Source organism: Notolepis coatsorum, assembly GCF_963971535.1.
Source record: "Notolepis coatsorum genome assembly, chromosome: 9".
Taxonomy (NCBI): Eukaryota; Metazoa; Chordata; class Actinopteri; order Aulopiformes; family Paralepididae; genus Notolepis; species Notolepis coatsorum.
Genome location: NC_140173.1, coordinates 65,195,889 through 65,215,816, shown reverse-complemented (window position 1 = coordinate 65,215,816; position 19,928 = coordinate 65,195,889). Strand labels below are relative to the sequence as shown.

Below are 19,928 nucleotides of genomic sequence, written 5' to 3'. Positions count from 1 at the left end.
AATTCACAAAGTTATGAAGGAAGTTTAAACTAAGGTATGCTGCATATCGACTAGAGTTAATGAAAGGGCTGTCGGTAGCAGTGACGTAAGGTCATTTACTGTAGCTAAACCAGTGGAACAGCTTGCGTGAATTAAGTCAGGTGCTGGTCTCAAGTTGAGGTTGTGAAAAGCTCCAAGGTGCAAATTAAATAAACCCCCAGGCCTCTGCTTTTCCAGCATCCTCTGCTTTCTATTCCTAACGGGCACAGCAAATTACCAATCTAGATTCACACAACCTTTGTGGACATGACAACAGCGGATGCAGAAAGTGGAGAGGCAGAGGCAGCATTCTACAACCTCTCACTCACTTTCAATTCAATCAATCAATCAATCACACAAAACAACTTCAAGCTCTCGTTCACAGTCAGCTGTGGGGATAGCGAGAGACAGCGCTCACTTTAACAACACCTTTAACAAGACACTTCCATCGCGATAATGACCACTCTTGAGGTCCCGGTCTTAAAAATCATATTCTCTATCATAGGAATCATAGGCAATATGGTTCTCATCCTCTTCATCGTTCAGAGTCCAATTTGCCGGCTCAAGTCCTTTGAGGTGTTTCTCCTTGGGCTAGCGATGTCCAACCTGGAGATGATCCTCGTTGTGGATGTGTATGATATTGTCATGCTCCAGTCTCCCCATATGCTCGACGTCTGGTCTTGTCAGACGCTGAAGTTCCTGGCTGTGTTCGGTGAAGTAGGCCGTATTCTCTTCACCGTCCTCATCAGCATTTTCCGCTACCAGAAGCTGAGAGACACCGGGAGGAGAGGCAACCTTCCAATCCTCTTGGATAACATCTGATCGGCCTGGCTGGTGAGTGGGCTTTGTGTGGTTCTCTCTATACTAATGGGCAGTCCCACTTACTTCATGCACTTTGCTCACCATATGGAGAACCATACTCACGGCGGGAGTCCCGGGTGCCCACTGGACTTCTTCCAGTGCAATAAGGAAGACTGCCCGTTTATCAACAGTTTTTACAAATATCTGTTCCTCTTTGTTTGCAACCTGCTGCCACTGTTCATCGTCACAGTGACCGGCTGCCTTGTCATCAAGTTTCTCCGGGGCCAGAAGAGGATAGTAATCCCAGCCTTGAGCGCAAGCGGGTCGGCGCCACCCGGCAAAATGCGCAAGGGCCCCAAGTTCCAGAAGAGTACAGTGGCAATCCTGGTAGCCATGGTTGTGTTCCAGGTAGATTGGACCATCTATCTGATCCTTCATTTGACCTTCAGTCCAGCTGACCTGCCCATGTGGTCTGAAGATAGTTCCATGGTGGACGAAAGAATGCACTGAGGCAATTAAAAATAGGAATAAGGCTTTTAAAATATTAAGGAAAACACATACATTTCAGAATGTAATTGAGTATAAAAGAAAGCAGGCAATAGTTAGGAATGTAGTAAAGAAAGTGAAGAAAGAATGCTGGAGGAGGTTCTGTAAGTCAATAGGCAGGACTACGCCACTAGACCGAGTGTGGGGCATGATTAAGAAGATGTCTGGTAATAGGAAGAAATATGGATATCCAATAATGAAAGATGGAGAAAATGTAGTAGTTGAAAGTAAGGATAAAGAAGAGTTATTAGCAAATAATTTTGTTAAGGTAATGCAAATTTGAGTGATGAGGAAAAGAAACAGAGAGAGAGAGTACAATTGGGAAAAATAAAGAGGCAATGCAGGATGAGAATGAGTATGGAAGTGTAATAAATGTGATGTTTACAATAACGGAACTAAATAGGGCATTAAGGAAAGCAGGGAAAACAATGCCAGGGAAAGATCAAATAAGCTATTGTATGTTAGATAACTTAAGTGATATGAGCAAAGCAATATTATTAAAGTTGTATAATAAGATATGGGAGGAGGGATATTTGCGTACTCAGTGGGAAATAATCAATTATTGTTCCTATATGTAAACCAGGAAAGGATCCAAGTTTAGCAGGAAGCTACAGATCGATAGCATTAACTTCACATGTAGGGAAAACTATGGAAAGAATGATAAATGAAAGATTGCAGTATCATATAGAAAAAAATGAATTAATAGAGTTATCAGAGAGGATTCAGAAAAGGGAGAAACACGATAGATCCAGCTATATGTTTAGAAAATGAAATTAGAGGGCGGCTAGGTGGCGTAGTGGGCAAGGCGCTCGCCACCAACGCAGGAGATGCTGGGTTCGAGCCCAGCTCTCTGCGTTGCTACCAGCTTGGCTGGTCGTTCATACTAATACAATTGGCAGTATTAGGGGGAAGGAAGCTGGTGGGTGGGGATCAGACGTTGTGGACAGCGACTCCTACAAGTCGGTTGGTACGCCTGCGCGAATCAGGAAGCGACGAGGGCGGCGTGTCCCTCCCACGCAGACCCTCGCCGCTGAGAGATCGCGCTGTGCAGGTGAAAAGATGCGACGGCTGCTTCCTCAAGTACCGGAGGGGACACGGGATGCAAGGCTTCGTCCACATTGCAGCCGGCTTGTGGGAGGCATGGTCTAACAAGGGAGTGGTATCTCCATGGTGAAGAAATGTCTTTCTTATGTCCCTACATATATTGTGGGACAGGTGGCGAAATCTTTAATTTTATGTCACCTAGATTATTGTGCACCAGTATGGTCCTCTGCATCCAAAGGTCAACTAAAGAAATTGCAAACTGCCCAGAACAGAGCTGCAAGGTTAGTTTTACATTGTTCCATGAGAACAAACACCATCACTATGCACCGGCAACTCTCATGGTTAACGGTAGAGAATAGGCTGGTTTTCAACACAGTTAAATTTTTCAGGAACACTGTCTTTTCATCTCAACCTGTTTTCTTATACAAACAAATTGTCAAATGCAGTCAGGTTCATTCTTATTTTACTAGGTCAGCTGATGATGGACAGATTATGTTACCACGTCCAAAATCAAATGCTTTAAAGAGGACTGTTGTTTATCGTGCCATCAATCATTGGAATAACTGCCCACTGAACATAAGTAAATTGAATAGTAAAGTGTCTTTCAAATACCACCTGAGAATGCACTACCTAAATATGTGAGCAAAATATTCTGATGTTGATAATGATGTCTACAATGTTTTACTGTTTTTAGACAATGTTACAATGTTTTTAGATAATGATGTCTACAATGTTTTACTGTTTTTAGATTATCATTGTTAATTGTGATTGTCATATGTATCTCATGTTGTTATGTTTTGTGTTTTCTGTTGTCTTTCTATGTGGACCCCAGGAAGACTAGCTCGCCATTTAGGTGACAGCTAATGGGGATCCTTTTAAACAATAAACAACGTTCGAGACAGGGGAGGTTAGAATTGGACAATACAAAATTGAGGACGGGAGAAAAATAGAAAAATGGGGAGAAAAAGTAGATAAAAAGAATATATGAAATTAGGAAGGCGCAAGCTAATAAAGAAAGTGTAGTAGCCTATCTTTTTTGATGTGGAAAAGGCGTATGACATGATGTGGAAAGCAGGACTATTGATCAAGTTAAAACATATGGGAATAAGAGGGAGAATGTATAAGTGGGTGGAAAACTTTCTAACAGATAGGTCAATATCAGTAACTAAGGGTAGGGAAAGAGTATAGTGGAAAGTATGTAGTGGAGAATGGGACGGCTCAAGGAAGCGTAATAAGTCCAGTTTTATTTTCTTATTTTCTATTATGATAAATTAAGTGTTTAGGAACATAGAGAGCAGTATTGGGGTTGCATTATTTGCAGATGATGGGATTATGTGGAAAAGGGGAAAGAATATGGAGTATATAGTTAAGAAACTACAAGAAGCAGTAAATAAAGTAGAAAAATGTACACAGGAGTGGGGTTTTAGATTTTCAGTAGCAAAGACAAAGGTGATGTTTTTTTTTTACCATGAAGGAAAGTTCCAGATCAGGTTAGTCTTAAATTATATGGGGAAAGTTTAGAGAGAGTAGAGTGCTTTAAATACCTAGGGATTTGGTTCGATAAAAGAATTACTTGGGTAACCCATATTGGGAAAGTAGTTGCTAAATGTAAAAAAATATTGAATATTGTAAGATGCCTGAGGGGTAGGGAGTGGGGAGCAGGTAGGAATTCTTTGAAAGCTGTGTATATAGGATTAATAAGGTCTGCTATAGACTATGGCTGCATCGTATATCAGTCTGCATCAAACACATTATTAAAGAAACTAGATATAATTCAGTATCAGGCATTAAGACTGTGCTGTGGCGCGATCAGAACAACCCCAGTATCTGCATTGCAAGTGGAAGTAAATGAAGCACCTTTGTGTTCAGAAGAAATCAAATAGCATTAACATATTGGGTAAACCTAAAGGGCCATAACGAGAATCACCCCACTCAAAAGGTATTACTAGCATGTCAAGAAAAAGAAAAGAAAGTTCAAGAGTTTTGGGTGGACAATAGGGAATGCAAGTAGTGAGATAGGGATAGGGGAGATGGTGATAAGCCCGACGGTACCATTGTCTGCTGTTCCACCATGGTTGTTAGAGGAGGTGGAGGTGGATTTACATTTATTGGAAAGAAGGAGGGAGAGAGGTGAGGAAGTGTTAGATAAATATGAAGTCAATAGTTATATAGAAAGGAAGTATGGAGAACATCTTAAAGTGTACACAGACGCCTCAAAGACAACCAGTAACAGAGTGGGGGTTGCATTTATAAGCCCAGAAATAAATATCATGGTAAAGGAGAGGGTGAGTAATAAATTGTCTGTATACACGGGTGAGTTGATGGCTATTTTGTTAGCTATCAATTGGGTGGAAACAATCAAATCAAACAAGGTGTTAATAGCGTCAGATTCAAGTAGTGTATTAATTAGTATAAAACATACACAGTCAGAAACAAGATAGGATATTATTTTGGAAATAGCACAGGCGATTTTTAGGGTGAGGAGAATAGGATCAGATGTGAGATTAATTTGGGTGCCAGCACATATAGGGGTGGAGGGGAACGAACTGGCGGATAAGTTCGCAAAGGAAGCAGCTAATAAAATAGAAATAAATCTGGATGTGAGTTACAGCAAGGCAGAAGTTAAGAGCATAATTAAATGTGAAATGAAAAAGAAGTGGCAGGAGGAGTGGGATAAAGGAAATAAAGGTAGGCATTTTTATAATGTCCAGAGGGCAGTAGGGAAAATGAGAGATGTGGGCAGAGGTACGAGGGAAGACGTTATTGTTTCAAGAATGAGATTTGGACACACTGGGCTAAATAGTACACTTGGGATAATGGGCAAACATGAGACTGGTAGGTGTGAGCATTGTAGTAGGCAGGAGCATTTGTTAGTGGAGTGTAGCAAATACAAACAAGAGAGACAGATCCTCAAAGAAAGGTTGGAGAGCGACCACATCAAGCTGGAGGTGAAAGAAGTGTTGCGACTGAGCTCAGGGAATGTGGGGTACAGGGCCATTTTTAATTTTCTAAATAGTACAGGTTTGAGTGGTAGGATATAGAGTAGTCAATAGTAATTACCATGTGCATAATCCATCTAGATCCACACTCCATTTCAGTAGGTGGCGGTAATGCACCAAAACGTTTGTGCCAATCAGAAGAAGAAGAACAAGCAGAAGAAAACACACCTCCTTCCGTAGCCTATGTTTGCGAAGACGCTCTCTGATTGGCTAGCCGCGTACAGCGAAGACCCTCTCTGATTGGTTTAGCGCCGAAGGGTCTCTTCCGCCTGATTGATTGAAAACTTTATTAACAGATTGCAGAATGGGTACAGTACAGTACAGCTCAAAACATACAATTGTTAAGGGGATGCAGACCAGATAAAGACTTTCGTCTTGTTTACATCAGGGTCCCCCATTTTCAATTCATTATATGACATACATGACATACAGATAGACAGTAGGCCTACTGCTACATCTATACATTTATGACATACCAGATTTGCAAATACAGTACTGTTTGTGATACGAAAAGAGTCCAGAAAAGAGAGTATATACATTTGACGTAGAAACTGTACATTGGAGGAGGTTGGGTAGGTGGGGTGGGGTTGGGGGACACTGTACAACTGTACAAGCAAAACTGTACATTGGAATATTGACAAAACCATACTTGGTCATTTACTGTACATTGGAGGGGGTTGTGTTAGGACATTTACATGGGCCAGTTTCGAATTGCAGTCTCCCGTAGGTGTTCTTTGAGAGTGTTTTTGAAAGTGAGTAGTGATTCACATTCCTTTACAGCTTTGGGTAGGGCGTTCCACATTGATGTGGCATAATTGCGAAACGTGTTTAGTCCCTTGTTTGAGCCTAATCTGGGTTTAACATGATTTGTGGAGCTCCCTCTGGTGTTGTGATCATGGTATTCACTGACCTTTGGGAAGTATTTTGACATGTACATGGGTACCTTGGTCGTGTAGTGTATCTTGTAGACCAGGCCCATTGCAAGTTGCTGTACTCTGTCGTCTACTCTAAGCCATCCTAGGTTGTCAAAGTGGGCAGGGGTGAGGTGGGTTCTAGGAGTAAGGTCAAGCAGTAGTCTGACCAGTTTGTTTTGAGATGTTTGTAATTTTGTTTTTAGCGCCTTTGAGGTGCTTTGGTACCATGAGGTGCAAGCATAGTCGTAGTACCCTTGAATGAGTGCTCCTGCCAGAGTCTTCAGGGTATATATATTCTCTGCTTCAAAGTGGTTATGCTTTGGCCCTCTTTCGAAGTGGGTAACGGGTTATGCTCAGAGTTAGGGTTAAGGTTAGGGAACAACATATCAATTGTTGTTGAATATGCGAAAGAGACCCTTCGGCGCTAAACCAATCAGAGAGGGTCTTCGCTGTACGCGGCTAGCCAATCAGAGAGCGTCTTCGCACACATAGGCTACGGAAAGAAATCACGCGCTGTGCTGGGACGTAACGTTACAGTAGCGGCCATTTTCCTAAATGCTACGGAGCGGGTTTGCATCCCGAGTGAACTTAAAAACATTAGCATTGTGGCCGATCACAGTAAGCAATCCGCAGGACCAAAACGGAGATGTTTTACAACAAATACGCGCTAGAGAAAACGTCGCTAGCTAATAATTAATCGACAAGAAGAAAGCCCACATTGACCGTGAACAACAGCAGAGACGGTACTGTACGTCATGTACCGCGGTCGGCCTCCGCCTCGAGGAGGAGGATATCCATCGTCATTCGAAGGCCGTGGTCCTCCCGGCGGACGACCGTATAATAATAATAATCCACCTCCGTCGTTCAGAGAAGACAACAGGGGCAGACCTCGACCTCCTTTCAATCGCGGTGGTTATCATCACGACCACGGACCTCCGGACTCCTACCGACGGTCCCCGCCGCGCAGGAGATACCCGTCTCCCGGTGCAGGAAGTCACCGAGGCGGCGAGTACTGGGGCAGCGGGCCGCCTCCCCGGGAGGCAAGTGTTGTGGAGCAGCTAGCTACCGTTAGCCGAAGTGCATATATCATTCTCATTATACATTATATTATTACACTGTGTTGGTTGTTTTAGCGAAATGAGCGCAATTAACACCACCCATGGACGCGCTGGCAATAGTTAAAACTAGATGGAATTAGTAACAACGATGGGATTTTACGTAACATGTTCTGTTAGCTAGCTAGTTTAGCCCATCATCGAGACAACAACTGTCACTATTGACTATTTGGATGGACGCTTACAAAGTTATCTCTTGCTTTACCCACTTCAACATGACATTGTTGTTGGCTTTGTCATTGCATAGCCGCGAAATTGCAATATTCACTCAATCGTTTGTAACGTGCGTTGTTTATTTCACTGTTTGCATGTCCATGGCTTTTCCTCAAACCGAGCTACGTAAACCGACCTGCTGCCAAGTGCTGGATAACCCCTTCCGTGACTGCGATGTGCAAGCCATGGGCTTTTGAATCCGCAGTCACTCGCAGCTCCATAGCAGCCAGGCTAATTTGGACCATCAAGCACTGCTTAAAAGCTCGGGGTGGGTCCGAAATATATCGGATGTAAATGTCAAACGTACCCAGCGTTCAATTAGGGTTTCATATAGCCCCTTTCGTGACTTTCGGTTTGCAAGCCTGTGGCTTTTGTGACCGGAGTCACTTGCCCACCCGCCCCGATCACCCAGTAGAGAAACGACCAAGCGTCGTCAAGGGGCTCGCGGTGTGTCAAGAATACATCAGATCTGAATTTCAAAGATACCCAGCGTACAATATGGGTCTAACACAGCTTCACGATGGGGTCTGGAAGCTCGGAGTTGCTAATAAACAGTTTAAAACATTGTTACTCGACGAGTGGTATTTACAGACCGAACGTCCATCTCCGCCGTTGGTGTCACAGCGCATGCGCACCATGCCGCGTTCACGTTACTGGGAAGAAGCGGAAGAACCAGAGGACATCTCGTTGCTACAACTAGGAAGCCTTCACGCTTTGACTCTATATATATCTATGGATGAAACGCCCACATCCATACTTCCGCAATTCGTGACGCGAAGTGGGAGATATGGGGTCTATAAAAGAATCCCATATGTCCTAGTAGGAATTACCACTAGGAGGCTGACGTGAATGGTTTTTCCCAGTCGGAAACTGGTTCTTCCGCTTCTTCCCAGTAACGTGAACGCGGCATGGTGCGCATGCGCTGTGACACCAACGGCGGAGATGGACGTTCGGTCTGTAAATACCACTCGTCGAGTAACAATGTTTTAAACTGTTTATTAGCAACTCCGAGCTTCCAGACCCCATCGTGAAGCTGTGTTAGACCCATATTGTACGCTGGGTATCTTTGAAATTCAGATCTGATGTATTCTTGACACACCGCGAGCCCCTTGACGACGCTTGGTCGTTTCTCTACTGGGTGATCGGGGCGGGTGGGCAAGTGACTCCGGTCACAAAAGCCACAGGCTTGCAAACCGAAAGTCACGAAAGGGGCTAGGTTTCATACACACCCGCGGCGCGGTTTGAAAGCGCGGAGTTGCTAATAGACATTTTAAATCATTTTTATAAAACGAGTGGTACTCGCAGAGCGAGCCTTGGCAAAATGGCTGGTACGTCCAACAATCACTGCGCTCCCTATCGGTCCCTGTTGGTCATTACAACCATAGATATATGATTACAACAATACACAGGAGACGCGCTCAGCAGATTCTACCCTGTAATGCAATAGGGTCCAGCTGCAGCCTCGGAGATTGTTCCAGATTGGGCAACTTCCGCCCGCTCCCACGTCATTTATCCCGGGACAGGACAATGTGCGCTGATTGGCGGAAAGTACAGAAGTATCTCGAAGTACGTCTGACGTTGAACATAGGTAATGACCAACGGGGACCGATAGGGAGCGCAGTGATTGCTGGACGCACCAGGCATGTCACAAAAGCAGAAGAAGAAGCCATTTTGCCAAGGCTCGCTCTGTGAGTACCACTCGTTTTATAAAAATTATTGAACTTACCTGCTGCCAGGCCGCGTGTACCGGTTCCGCAACAGTAAGTGACTTCCGGGTAGGCCTGATTGGCCCCGACAGGCACGTGACGCGGCAAACTCAGGACGCGCAACGAGGCTGCTGAGAGCTGTCGCGCGGAAATAGGCTGTCTATTGCCATTCTCTAACACAAACTCTAACCTTAACCAGCTCCTTAACAGCGCCTAAACTTAACCGTTCTAACCTTAACCAACTCCGAAACAATGCCTAACCTTAACCTTAACCTTAACCATGCCTAACCTTAACCATAGAAAGAATATTGCCATTCTCTAACACAAACTCTAACCTTAACCAGCTCCTTAACAGCGCCTAAACTTAACCGTTCTAACCTTAACCAACTCCGAAACAATGCCTAACCTTAACCTTAACCATGCCTAACCTTAACCGGCGAAAGAATACATGTTAAAAAAAAATCACGTTAAAAAAAATAAATTCGATGGGATTCGAACTCGTCAACAACGGACGGCAGGATCGCAGGACCGCTGCTCTGCGAGGTGAGCTAAAGCGCTGAATCAAACTCATAGCGGATTTGGACGGTTACATCATTCCGCAAGCTCTGCCGCGCGGCAGAGAAAGTTGCGCGTCACGTGCCTGTCGGGGCCAATCAGGCCTACCCCGGAAGTCACTTACTGTTGCGGAACAGTTACACGCTGCCAGGCCACTCGATGTTGTTTCCTGTGGGTTTCTCTAATTGAACTTACCTGCTGCCAGGGCACTTGATGTTGGTTCCTGTGGGTTTCTCTAATTGAACTTACCTGCTGCCAGAGCACTTGATGTTGGTTCCTGTGGGTTTCTCTAATTGAACTTACCTGCTGCCAGAGCACTTGATGTTGGTTCCTGTGGGTTTCTCTAATTGAACTTACCTGCCAGGTCACTTAATGTTTGCATGGCAGGTTGCCTGCAAATGCAGTCCCGTGTCAGATTGCATAGGTCAGTTTTTTGAAAAGCTATTTGCGAAAAGTGTTGGGATTATAAACAATGCACTTTACAAATGATCAAGTGTATATTGCAACTTGGTATTGTAATGACCTTTTTGAAGTCGGTACATTGAGTCGTGCCTGTATGGCGAGCATTTGTTTTCTGGCCTATGGTATTGCCATTAGCTGACAAAGGATAAGTATTTAATGTGTAGAACCTTTAGTCCGTAAATTTGTATTGTACAACTTCTATTGCTGCAAGGAAGGAGCACAGGAAAGACCCAAGACATTCTGTTTAACAGGTCCTCTACAAAAAAGAAATGGCAGCGTAGAGTCAACTGTGTGAGCGTCCACCGTCCATCCAAATGTTCAACAGAGATACAATTGTCTCTATTAGGGGCTAATGTATGTGTGGAACTTGTAAACTGCAGTGTGCGTTCAGTTTACCTTTGCGTTCACTTTGGTTTACAATAACGTGACTGAGCAACCAGAGCCCCTGGACAAGACTCCAGCTGTGAGCTTCAGAGTTGGACTACTAGGAGTTGTTCTAAACACAGTAACACAGAACAAAAGGCTCTGCCTCTCTCTTAGGAGGCTCCTGCTCTAGTTGGACACGCAGCATTCAAGATGTTAGATGGGCATTGCATTAGTTAATTCATTGTTTGTTTTACAGAGGTCACCATCACCGCATCACCTGGATCATAAGTTGGTGATTACCGTTGGCAATGAGTTGACCGGACCGTCAGGGTCGACGGGTACTCGGAATACATTCCCCATACATGACAGGTAACCTTATTTGCTATAACATTCTACATCATTCTTGGTTTCATTTAAAGGACCATACTGGTGTAATTCTCACTTCTCACCATTGCTAGAGATTGTCCATATCTAACACATTTTGTGTTCATTCATAGGTGTAAACCGTGCATTTCGGGTTCATGAGTGTATACATTGGTGTATTTTGGGTTCATAGTAGGGGTGGGAATCACCAGTTTCATCACGATACGATACGATATAGATTCTTTGGACAACGATACGATATTTGCCGATATCACAAAGTCTGCCACGATACGATTCGATTCAGGTGCCTGCGATCGATATGAGGCGATATTATGTGCCCATTTAACACAATCAGTCACATTTAAATCAACTAAAAAAAGGCTACGGAAATATCAATTGATGTTTTTATTTTTGAGCTCTTCCAGACATTTAAAAACAATCTATTGTTTTTAATGCAAATAGACCTGTTCACTTTTTATATATTGAGCTTTAAACAAGTAAAATGTTTTGGAACTCACAACACGCAAGCTAAAACCCCTTCCTCTCCCAAACTTCCTACAATTGTTTTATGTTGCATGATGATCATGAATACATGTTTAAATATCAACATTATCTGTCCATCGTCAGTAACACACACACACACAGAATGCCCCTAAACGTAAAACGTAAAAGATGCGATAGCTGCCTCCTCGTGTACCGGAGGGGACACGTGATGCAAGGCTTGGTCCACATTGCAGCCGACCAGTGGGAGGCATGGTCTAACAACGTTCGAGACAGGGGAGGGTAGAATTGGACCATACGAAATTGGGATGGCAGAAAAAATGGGGAGTTTCAGCGTTATTGCCCGCCATGCGTTGACCGCCAGACCTCGCTGTACAGCGTTATTGAGATCATATTTCATTTTTCCGCCATGGCATTCATAATTCAGCCACCCAGCCTCTGGTGATCCAGTGGGACCCTGCACAATATTGTAACGCCTCAATACCGCCGCCTGGTGGATGATCGGGCGAGTTACATTCAAGTCAAACCGGAAGTGGCAATCGGTGCATCTGGGAAATCCGTCCGGCAGTCACATATCGTTGCGGCACTCCAGACATACACTGCCGTGCATATGGATCGCTGCCATAACTCAATAATCGATATGATTTGGGCGTTTATTGTGGGCGGCTACGTGGCGCAGTGGGCAAGGCGCTCCCAACGAATGCTGGAGACTAGGCTCGAACAGGATGCCTCCTGTTCGAGCCCCGCTCTCCACATTGCTTTCAGTTTAGCTGGTCGTCCACAGTAATACACATTGGCCGTATTACGGGGAGGGAAACTGAAGGGTGGGGATCGGGCGTTGTGGACTGGGATGGGAGAAAAATAGAAAATGGGAGAAAAAGTGGATAAAAAAAATTATTTGGGCGTTTATTGCGCCATACAAACCGGAAATGGATCTAGGAGTTCGACGTCAAATAAGTGGGATCTTTTTCCTCTAGTCTCGTCGGCGAACGGTAAGAGGCAACTAATGTTATTTTCAGCCCCATTGTACATGTCTTTATTTACAAACCATCTGATCAATAAATCAACCCATACTACATAAAGCAGTTAGTGACGATCAAGGAATTATAAACGACCCCCCCCCCCCCTTTCCTTCACGCATGATGAAGCATAACTATACCGATCATGTACATTTGAATTTGAATTTTTTAATATAGCGTGTCTAGGGAAGACACGCCAATCGATAATCTATATATGCGTTTAGGCCTATAAATCACGTTCTAGGAATTACTGCAGAAAACATTAAAAACATACTTATATTCTAGAAGGTATTTTTGTATGAATGTATGAATGAAAAAATATAATGTTCCCACATCCTGAACGATAGATAATCGATGTTGAATGGGCCATAGTAATGTCAATATAGCAATACAATTAAAGTTATAGCCCTGCAAAGAAGGTGAGCCACTCCATAGGGTTATAGTGCTGGCAGAGAGGGGCATGAGATGGGCAAAGTGTTAAGTGTAGGCTATAGTTAAATATTTTTTTTTTACAGTTTTTGCATTTTTCTGACATGGGGGCTCAACAATAAATGACGATCAGAAATGTCAAGTTGTATGTTGTTATTCTAACCAGCTTAGTTCTGTTGCATTTCCTATTTATTTAAATTATAAATTTATCAGGGATCGATAAGGGAATCGATAAAGAATCGGATTGATAAGCAGAATCGATAATGGAATCGTATCGATGACATCTTATCAATTCCCATCCCTAGTAGGGATGGGAATCGAAGTTCCTAATTGGCCGATGCCTGGAACCGTGTGCCTCCCGTGACTTTCGATTCCCTTATCGCTGCCAGGTTTTCAAAACAACGTTAGCGTTAGCATGTAGCCATGGCAGACTTATTTGATTCCTTAAGGGCTCGAAATTGCCTGGATTTTGGTAATATGCTCCCGAAATGCTCCCGCTGTTTGGCTACTTCTATGTGCAGTGAAAACTACTTGAATGCTTTAGAACCTAGTCATTGATTTAGGTCAGGGTGAGCTAAAATTAGCCACGGAGCTAACGCTATTTAACGTGAGCTAACGCTATTTAATCAAGCTCACAAAGAGAGATAAACAGCTGACAGCGGATAGTACAGGTACAAATACAATAAAGCAGCAGGTGGGGGCTGTTGTGTAAACCTTGTACTCTTTAGTTCACATATAATAAGAGCCGCAGTGTTTGTTTACAAGTCTACACTGTAAGCCATGGTGGTGCAACATACAAATGTGTCCGTGTAGCAACACAAGCCAATACCTTATAGGACAGGGGCCCGGGGAGTAGGGTTGGGCACCGAAAACCGGTTCTAATAGGAACCGGTTCCTAACTTCCGGTTCTGGAACCGGAAGTAACATATTTGAATTTCGATTCTAAATTTCGATTTTTTTATTTTTTTTTTTATTTTTTTTTTACTTTTTTTATTTTTTTTTGTTTGTTAATTAATACCCTAGTTACAGTACAGCAACCAAATTAAACTGTATCAAGTCAACTGAAAATGTGAATAGTATGATTTTCTTTTTGAAAAAAAATCTCCTTCGAAATAAGCTGTGACCTGTTTTGACCTGCACCTCAAAGAATCGGAATCGAGAATCGTTTAGAACAGGAATCGATATGGAGAATCGGAATCGGAACCGGAATCGTTCAAATCCAAACGATGCCCAACCCTACCGGGGAGGGAGCTCTGTCTCTGTGTCTGTGTGTGTGTGTGTCTGTCTGTGTGTGAGACAGAAGTCGGAGGAATAACGACCTGTTATTCAATAGATTAAATTAGTTTAAGAATAAAAAAATAAATACATTTTAAGAGAATCTCAAATACATTATTTTATTTAAGTGTAGGCTATAGTTAATGTTTTATTTTTTACAGTTTTTGTATTTTTCTGACATGGGGGCTCAACAATAAATGACAATCAGAAATGTCAAGTTGCATGTTGTTATTCTAACCAGCTTAGACCCCTACGCTCTGCATCTTCTGGCCACCTCAGACCTACTCCTATCCAAGCTCCGGGAGGGTCATCAAAGAGAAGTCGCCTATTCTCAGTCCTTGCCCCACAATGGTGGAATGAACTACCCACCCCAGTTAGGACAGCCGAATCACGTCCAATCTTTCGCCGTCGACTAAAAACGCACTTCTTCGACCACCTGAATAAAAAAAAAAATCTAACCCTAACTAACCGTACTGTCATGCACTTGTCCTAATAAACTAACCTACACTGTAGCACTCAACACTTTGATGAACATTGTTGCTCAGCTGATAGAGTTGTGCCCTTCCTGATGGCTTGTCGTACAGAACTTGTAAGTCGCTTTGGATAAAAGCATCAGCTAAATGACTAAATGTAAATGTAGTTCTGTTGCATTTCCAATTTATTTATGTAAATTATAAATTGAGCAGGTATCGATAAGGGTATCGATAAAGAATCGAATCGATAAGCAGAATCGATAATGGAATCGTATCGATAAAATCCTATCAATTCCCATCCCTACTCTTTATTGAAGGTACTGATATGATATGATTCTACGATTAATACTACAAATGTAATGGTCCTCAATGAGTATAACAATAACACAAAACATTAGCTTTATATCAGCCTTTCTGAAAGAAGAAATGGTTTCTTTATACATAGTCCTATATATATAATTTGAAATAAAAAAATACCATGTTCCTTAGTCCTGTATTATGATCAAACAATTACACAAAAATGCATCCTATATAGACTCATATGCCAAAACATTCAGAAATACCCAAATGATGCGAGTTTGTTTTTTTATGACATGCACAACTACAAGCTTTTAAGAACACTGACATAACCGCTGAATATCACTGAAATCCAAGTTAATGTATATCTTAGAAGTTCTTTGTTTCATCGTACAAACAGCCAAAGCTGTCATGTATGTTGTGTATGTCATAAATGTCGATATGAATTGAAAATGGGGGACCCTGATGTAAACAAGACAAACGTCTTTCTCTGGTCTGCATCCCCTTAACACTTTCAGTGCCACGAGGTGGCGCCAGAGTTAGCGCTTCAATGCCACCATCGGCGCCAATGTTACGCTTAATATCGCTTTTAAATATCGTTTTAAATTATGGCTATGTGTCTAATCTGCCCGTCGCTTATCAAAGAATCCTTTTCCAGTCAGTGCTGTCAAGGCAGATTGTTTTTTTATCGCTTCATTTCCGTTTGAGAGCATTTTGAAAAGCACCCGTTTTGAGGTAAAAAAAACAGTCCATTCTGGGGCATTCTATGATAATCGTCTTTTACTGGAATATTCCAGAACGTTGTTATTTGTCGGCCTATTTATGAATCGTTTTCAAATAAACGCTAGATGATCAATATTATACATACACGCACGCCCATTCGAGCCGCGCACGGATAATCGCCGTGTTCATTTCCTCTCGGATTTTTACAGTGAAACCGAAAGAGCCCATTTCACAAAACAGCTTATATCTTCATCAAAATAAGTCTGATTATCCTAACACTGATAACATAGATTCCTTACCTGACATCAGATGATATCCAACTGGTATATTCCAATTCCTGATCACCATTCGAAAAAAAAATCTATAAGTGTATAGATCCAACGTGGTACAGTAGGAACTCATGATCCGCGGCGCTCAGAGGATCCAGAATAAACTGTGGTAACCCCGGCTGGATCAGTGGACTGGAAAATGTGGAGTACAGGATTTTTTTCCCCATCCATTTTCATTGAGTCCATTCCAAAATCCCTTATGTCATCTGGGAGACGATAGGGGGCGCTTTTTTCCACATCTGATCGCCGGCGGCGCTCGGGTATACTAGGGTAGGCTCGCGTGATGCAATATGATTTCAGATCACTAAAAAAGAAAAAAATCTGAGAAATCTCGTGGGTGGCTTTCAACGAGATATTAATAATTCCGAGAAAACTCGTGAGTGGCATAGAAAGTGTTAACAATTGTGTGTATTGCGAGCCGTGTATCACAGCGCGGCAGTGGGCGATAAGGGGGGCGTGCTAGCGCGCGGTCACGTGGGCTTAGTGGCCAATCAGAGGAACCCGGAAACCGAACTGCGTTGTATTTGGCATAGGTTGCCACCCACACTATTAGGATCTATACTCTTTTTATTCTTCTTTATTCCACCGATTTTGCAAACAAAACTCCGCCCAGAGCGTTGAAGGTATCAAAACGACCGGCTTGCTCCAGCTCACAGTGCTATTACTTTTCGGAAAGTTTCACCGCACCGCTTCACAACGCTTCATCTCTTATCGTTTGCTTTTAATCATCGTGACAATGCAGTCATGTGTCTGCCCTCATTGAAATACATTCAAAGTGAAAGTGCATAGTCATTCGTGATTGCATCAGCTGATGCATGATTGCATCAGCCTAACGGGTGTGTGGCTCATGGCACATGGCTACAGCTGACCTGCCAATGACCTCTCATGGACTTAACCCTTAATCGCCCTCTGTGTTGCAGTACTGAATTGCTTGACAGCGCCCTGTCTTGCGGGTTATGTCATTGTACTCAGTAGGGATGTGCTCTTTCATTGGTCTATGTTGACCCATTGGACTCGGTAGGGATATCCTCTTTCATTGGTCGATGTTGACCACTCCCCCGATCCTTAGAGCACGCCCCATTAGGCCACACCCCCTCAGTGTATCTCTTGAACCGTTTGTCATCAAGACTTGCGGGTTGTGCCATTGGACTCTGTAGGGATATCCTCTTTCATTGGTCGATGTTGACCACTCCCCCGATCCTTAGACCACGCCCCCTTAGGCCACACCCCTGTAGTCCCAAACATTTTTTTAAACTCGGAAAAGTCCAAAAAAATTCTAAAACTCGGAAAAGTCCGAACATTTTCAAAAACTCAGAAAAAAATGTTCAAAAACTCGGAAAATTCAGAAAAAGTCAAAACTCGGAAAAGTCCGAAACATTTCTAAAACTCTGAAAAGTCCAAAAAATTTCAAAAAACTCGGATAACAGGTATTAGGGGTATATCCTGTATAAGACGATTAACTAAATGGTGATTTCATTGGATGTGCACTGTCAACTAATGCTTGTATATCTTATCGTGTGTTGTCATGTTTGTTTGTGTTTGTTTAAAAAATAATACAAAAATAAAATACAAAAAAAACTCGGAAAAGTCAGAAAAAATTGAAAAACTCGAAAAAGTCCCAAATTTTTTTAACACTCGGAAAAGTCCAAAATCTTTTAAAAACTCGGAAAAGTTTAAACTCTGAAAAGTTTTTTAACACTTTTTTTGTTTGTCATAGAGACTCGCGAGAGACCCTCTCCCGTTGGCCGGCGGTGCACAGGCGTCACCCACACTTTCACAATTTCCCCCGCGCGGAATTGTCTAGTTATTATTATTGGTTTGTGCCGTAGTGTATGAACCGTTAGCGGCAAATCTATGGAAATGATTACACTTCTAGTCTCTCAGCATCACTTTGACCTTTCACAATGTATTGGTTTGTTATCTTAAAATGTTCTTCTATTGGGGGGGAGAAGACAATGAAGCAGTTAAACTTGCTCATATATATAAATGGAGTTTTCCTCTTTACAGAGACTACCCACCAAAATCTGGCCATGTTGGTCCTGATGACCGGGGCTCCCGAAGGAGGAGCGCCAGTAGAGGGAGGAGCCGCAGTCGAGACCGAGCCAGGGGGAAGAGCCTTGGGAGGAGCAAGAGCCAACAACGCAGTCGAAGCCGCAGCCCTGATAGGAGCAGGGGGAAGAGCCTTGGGAGGAGCAAGAGCCAACAACGCAGTCGAAGCCGCAGCCCCGATAGGAGCAGGGCGAAGAGTCGCGGGAGGAGCAAGAGCCGACAATGCAGTCGAAGCCGCAGCCCCGATAAGAGCAGGGCGAAGAGTCGCGGGAGGAGCAAAAGTCGAGCTCGCAGTCGCAGCCCTGAAGGCAGAGCCAAGAGTCGTGGCAGGAGCAAGAGTCGTGCTCACAGTAGATCGAGGTCCAGAGGCCGCAGTCCGAACTATGGACGTAGCGTGAGCCACAGCCGCAGCAAGGGCCAACCCAAGAGTCACAGTCGCAGTATGAGTACTAGTAGCACCAGCAGCAGTCAGAGTAGCAATGCAGACAAGAAAATTGGCGACCAATTCCAGGAGCTAGAGCTGGCTAGGAGACGTAAAGAGATGGAGGAGATTCTTAACAGACCTACCACCAAGTCCATCCTGAAGAGACGGATGGACTCTGAAGATTCCCCTTCAGTGATGGTAGGTGCAGATTCATATATAATTTTTTAGTTAATTCATGTATTTTAAACGACTTGATTTTTTAAAGCAAGAAAATTTACTTCCTATTTATCTATATATTTATTAATATTTTTGTTTTAGGTAGCTTTCTGACGGAGGATATTTTAAACAGTGCTTCATTTTATTTAATCCTTAATTTGGCTTGATGATGATCACTCATCACCATAAAATAAATCACACTTGATTCATTAAACTTAGAGCTTCGAATTGAGTTCAGGATGCGGCATGAAAGGCACATTCTCGTCATTTAATCGTTATTTTTTTTTATTAGCGATTTCCATTCATATTTCATCAATATAGCCTCACGTTACCAGTGGGGATTTGTCTGAGCTCAAACAGGGAAAATACCGCCCCTATCGTCTCTCCGGATGGTACTGCACCCCATTGGATTGGATTGAATGAAACGCATGGGGGGAAAAAAGAGACCAGATTCCACATTTTACTTGTCAGGCAAGTAACCGGAGACGATCCCAGTCATTGCCCACCATCAGAACAGCGTGGAATATGTCTTTTGACCACCCAGCATTGGATGAATAAACGCGATCGATATTTGGAATGGCGATCAGGAATTGGAATAATCTTTTTGGAGAACATCTGATCTGAGGTAAGGAATCTATTTTTCCAGTATTGGGATAATCCGAGCTGTTTTCACCTATATATCGACGTGTATGTGGCTGTGAGTGTGTGTAGCTGATCAGGAAATAAGATAATGGATTTTTCAGCCCGCTTCTATAGCGTGCATAAGTACACATATACTATCGATAATCTAGCGTTTATTTGAAAACGATTCATAAATAGGCTGAAAAATTACAACGTGTTTTGTGTATTACAGTAAAGGGCGATTCCTGCAGAATCTTTTTTTTCTTCTGAACGTTTAAAAAAACAAGCTTTTTTCAAAATGATATAAAACGGAAATGAACCGATTTAAAAAAAAATTATAATAATAATATATATCCGTTTCGACAATGTTGACTGCAAACAAGTCATTGATAAGCGACGGTCGTATTAGACACATAGCCATAATTTAAGATATAGTTTATGCGTTCACAAATGTGAGAACTCTGTCATTG

The 19,928-nt window shown here is 42.9% G+C and overlaps 1 protein-coding gene and 1 pseudogene across 3 annotated transcripts in view; both read left to right on the top strand.

Annotated features, from left to right (window-relative positions):
- The first annotated feature begins 537 nt into the window (after positions 1-537).
- On the top strand, positions 538-1,329 carry LOC311234647 (annotated as a pseudogene). Its single transcript has one exon. The product of its transcript is annotated as an uncharacterized misc_RNA (transcript).
- Positions 1,330-6,891: 5,562 nt separating this feature from the next.
- Positions 6,892-19,928, top strand: part of LOC311234486 (uncharacterized protein) — a 52,174-nt gene continuing 39,137 nt past the window's right edge. For both annotated transcript variants that reach the window (XR_014620104.1, XM_084321695.1), the window contains exons 1-3: positions 6,892-7,362; positions 10,996-11,108; positions 18,156-18,819. Coding sequence is in view for 1 of the 2 variants with exons in the window: in XM_084321695.1 (XP_084177821.1) it covers positions 7,078-7,362; positions 10,996-11,108; positions 18,156-18,819 (1,062 nt within the window). In the remaining variant the exon portion in view is untranslated. The remainder of the gene's footprint in view (positions 7,363-10,995; positions 11,109-18,155; positions 18,820-19,928) is intronic.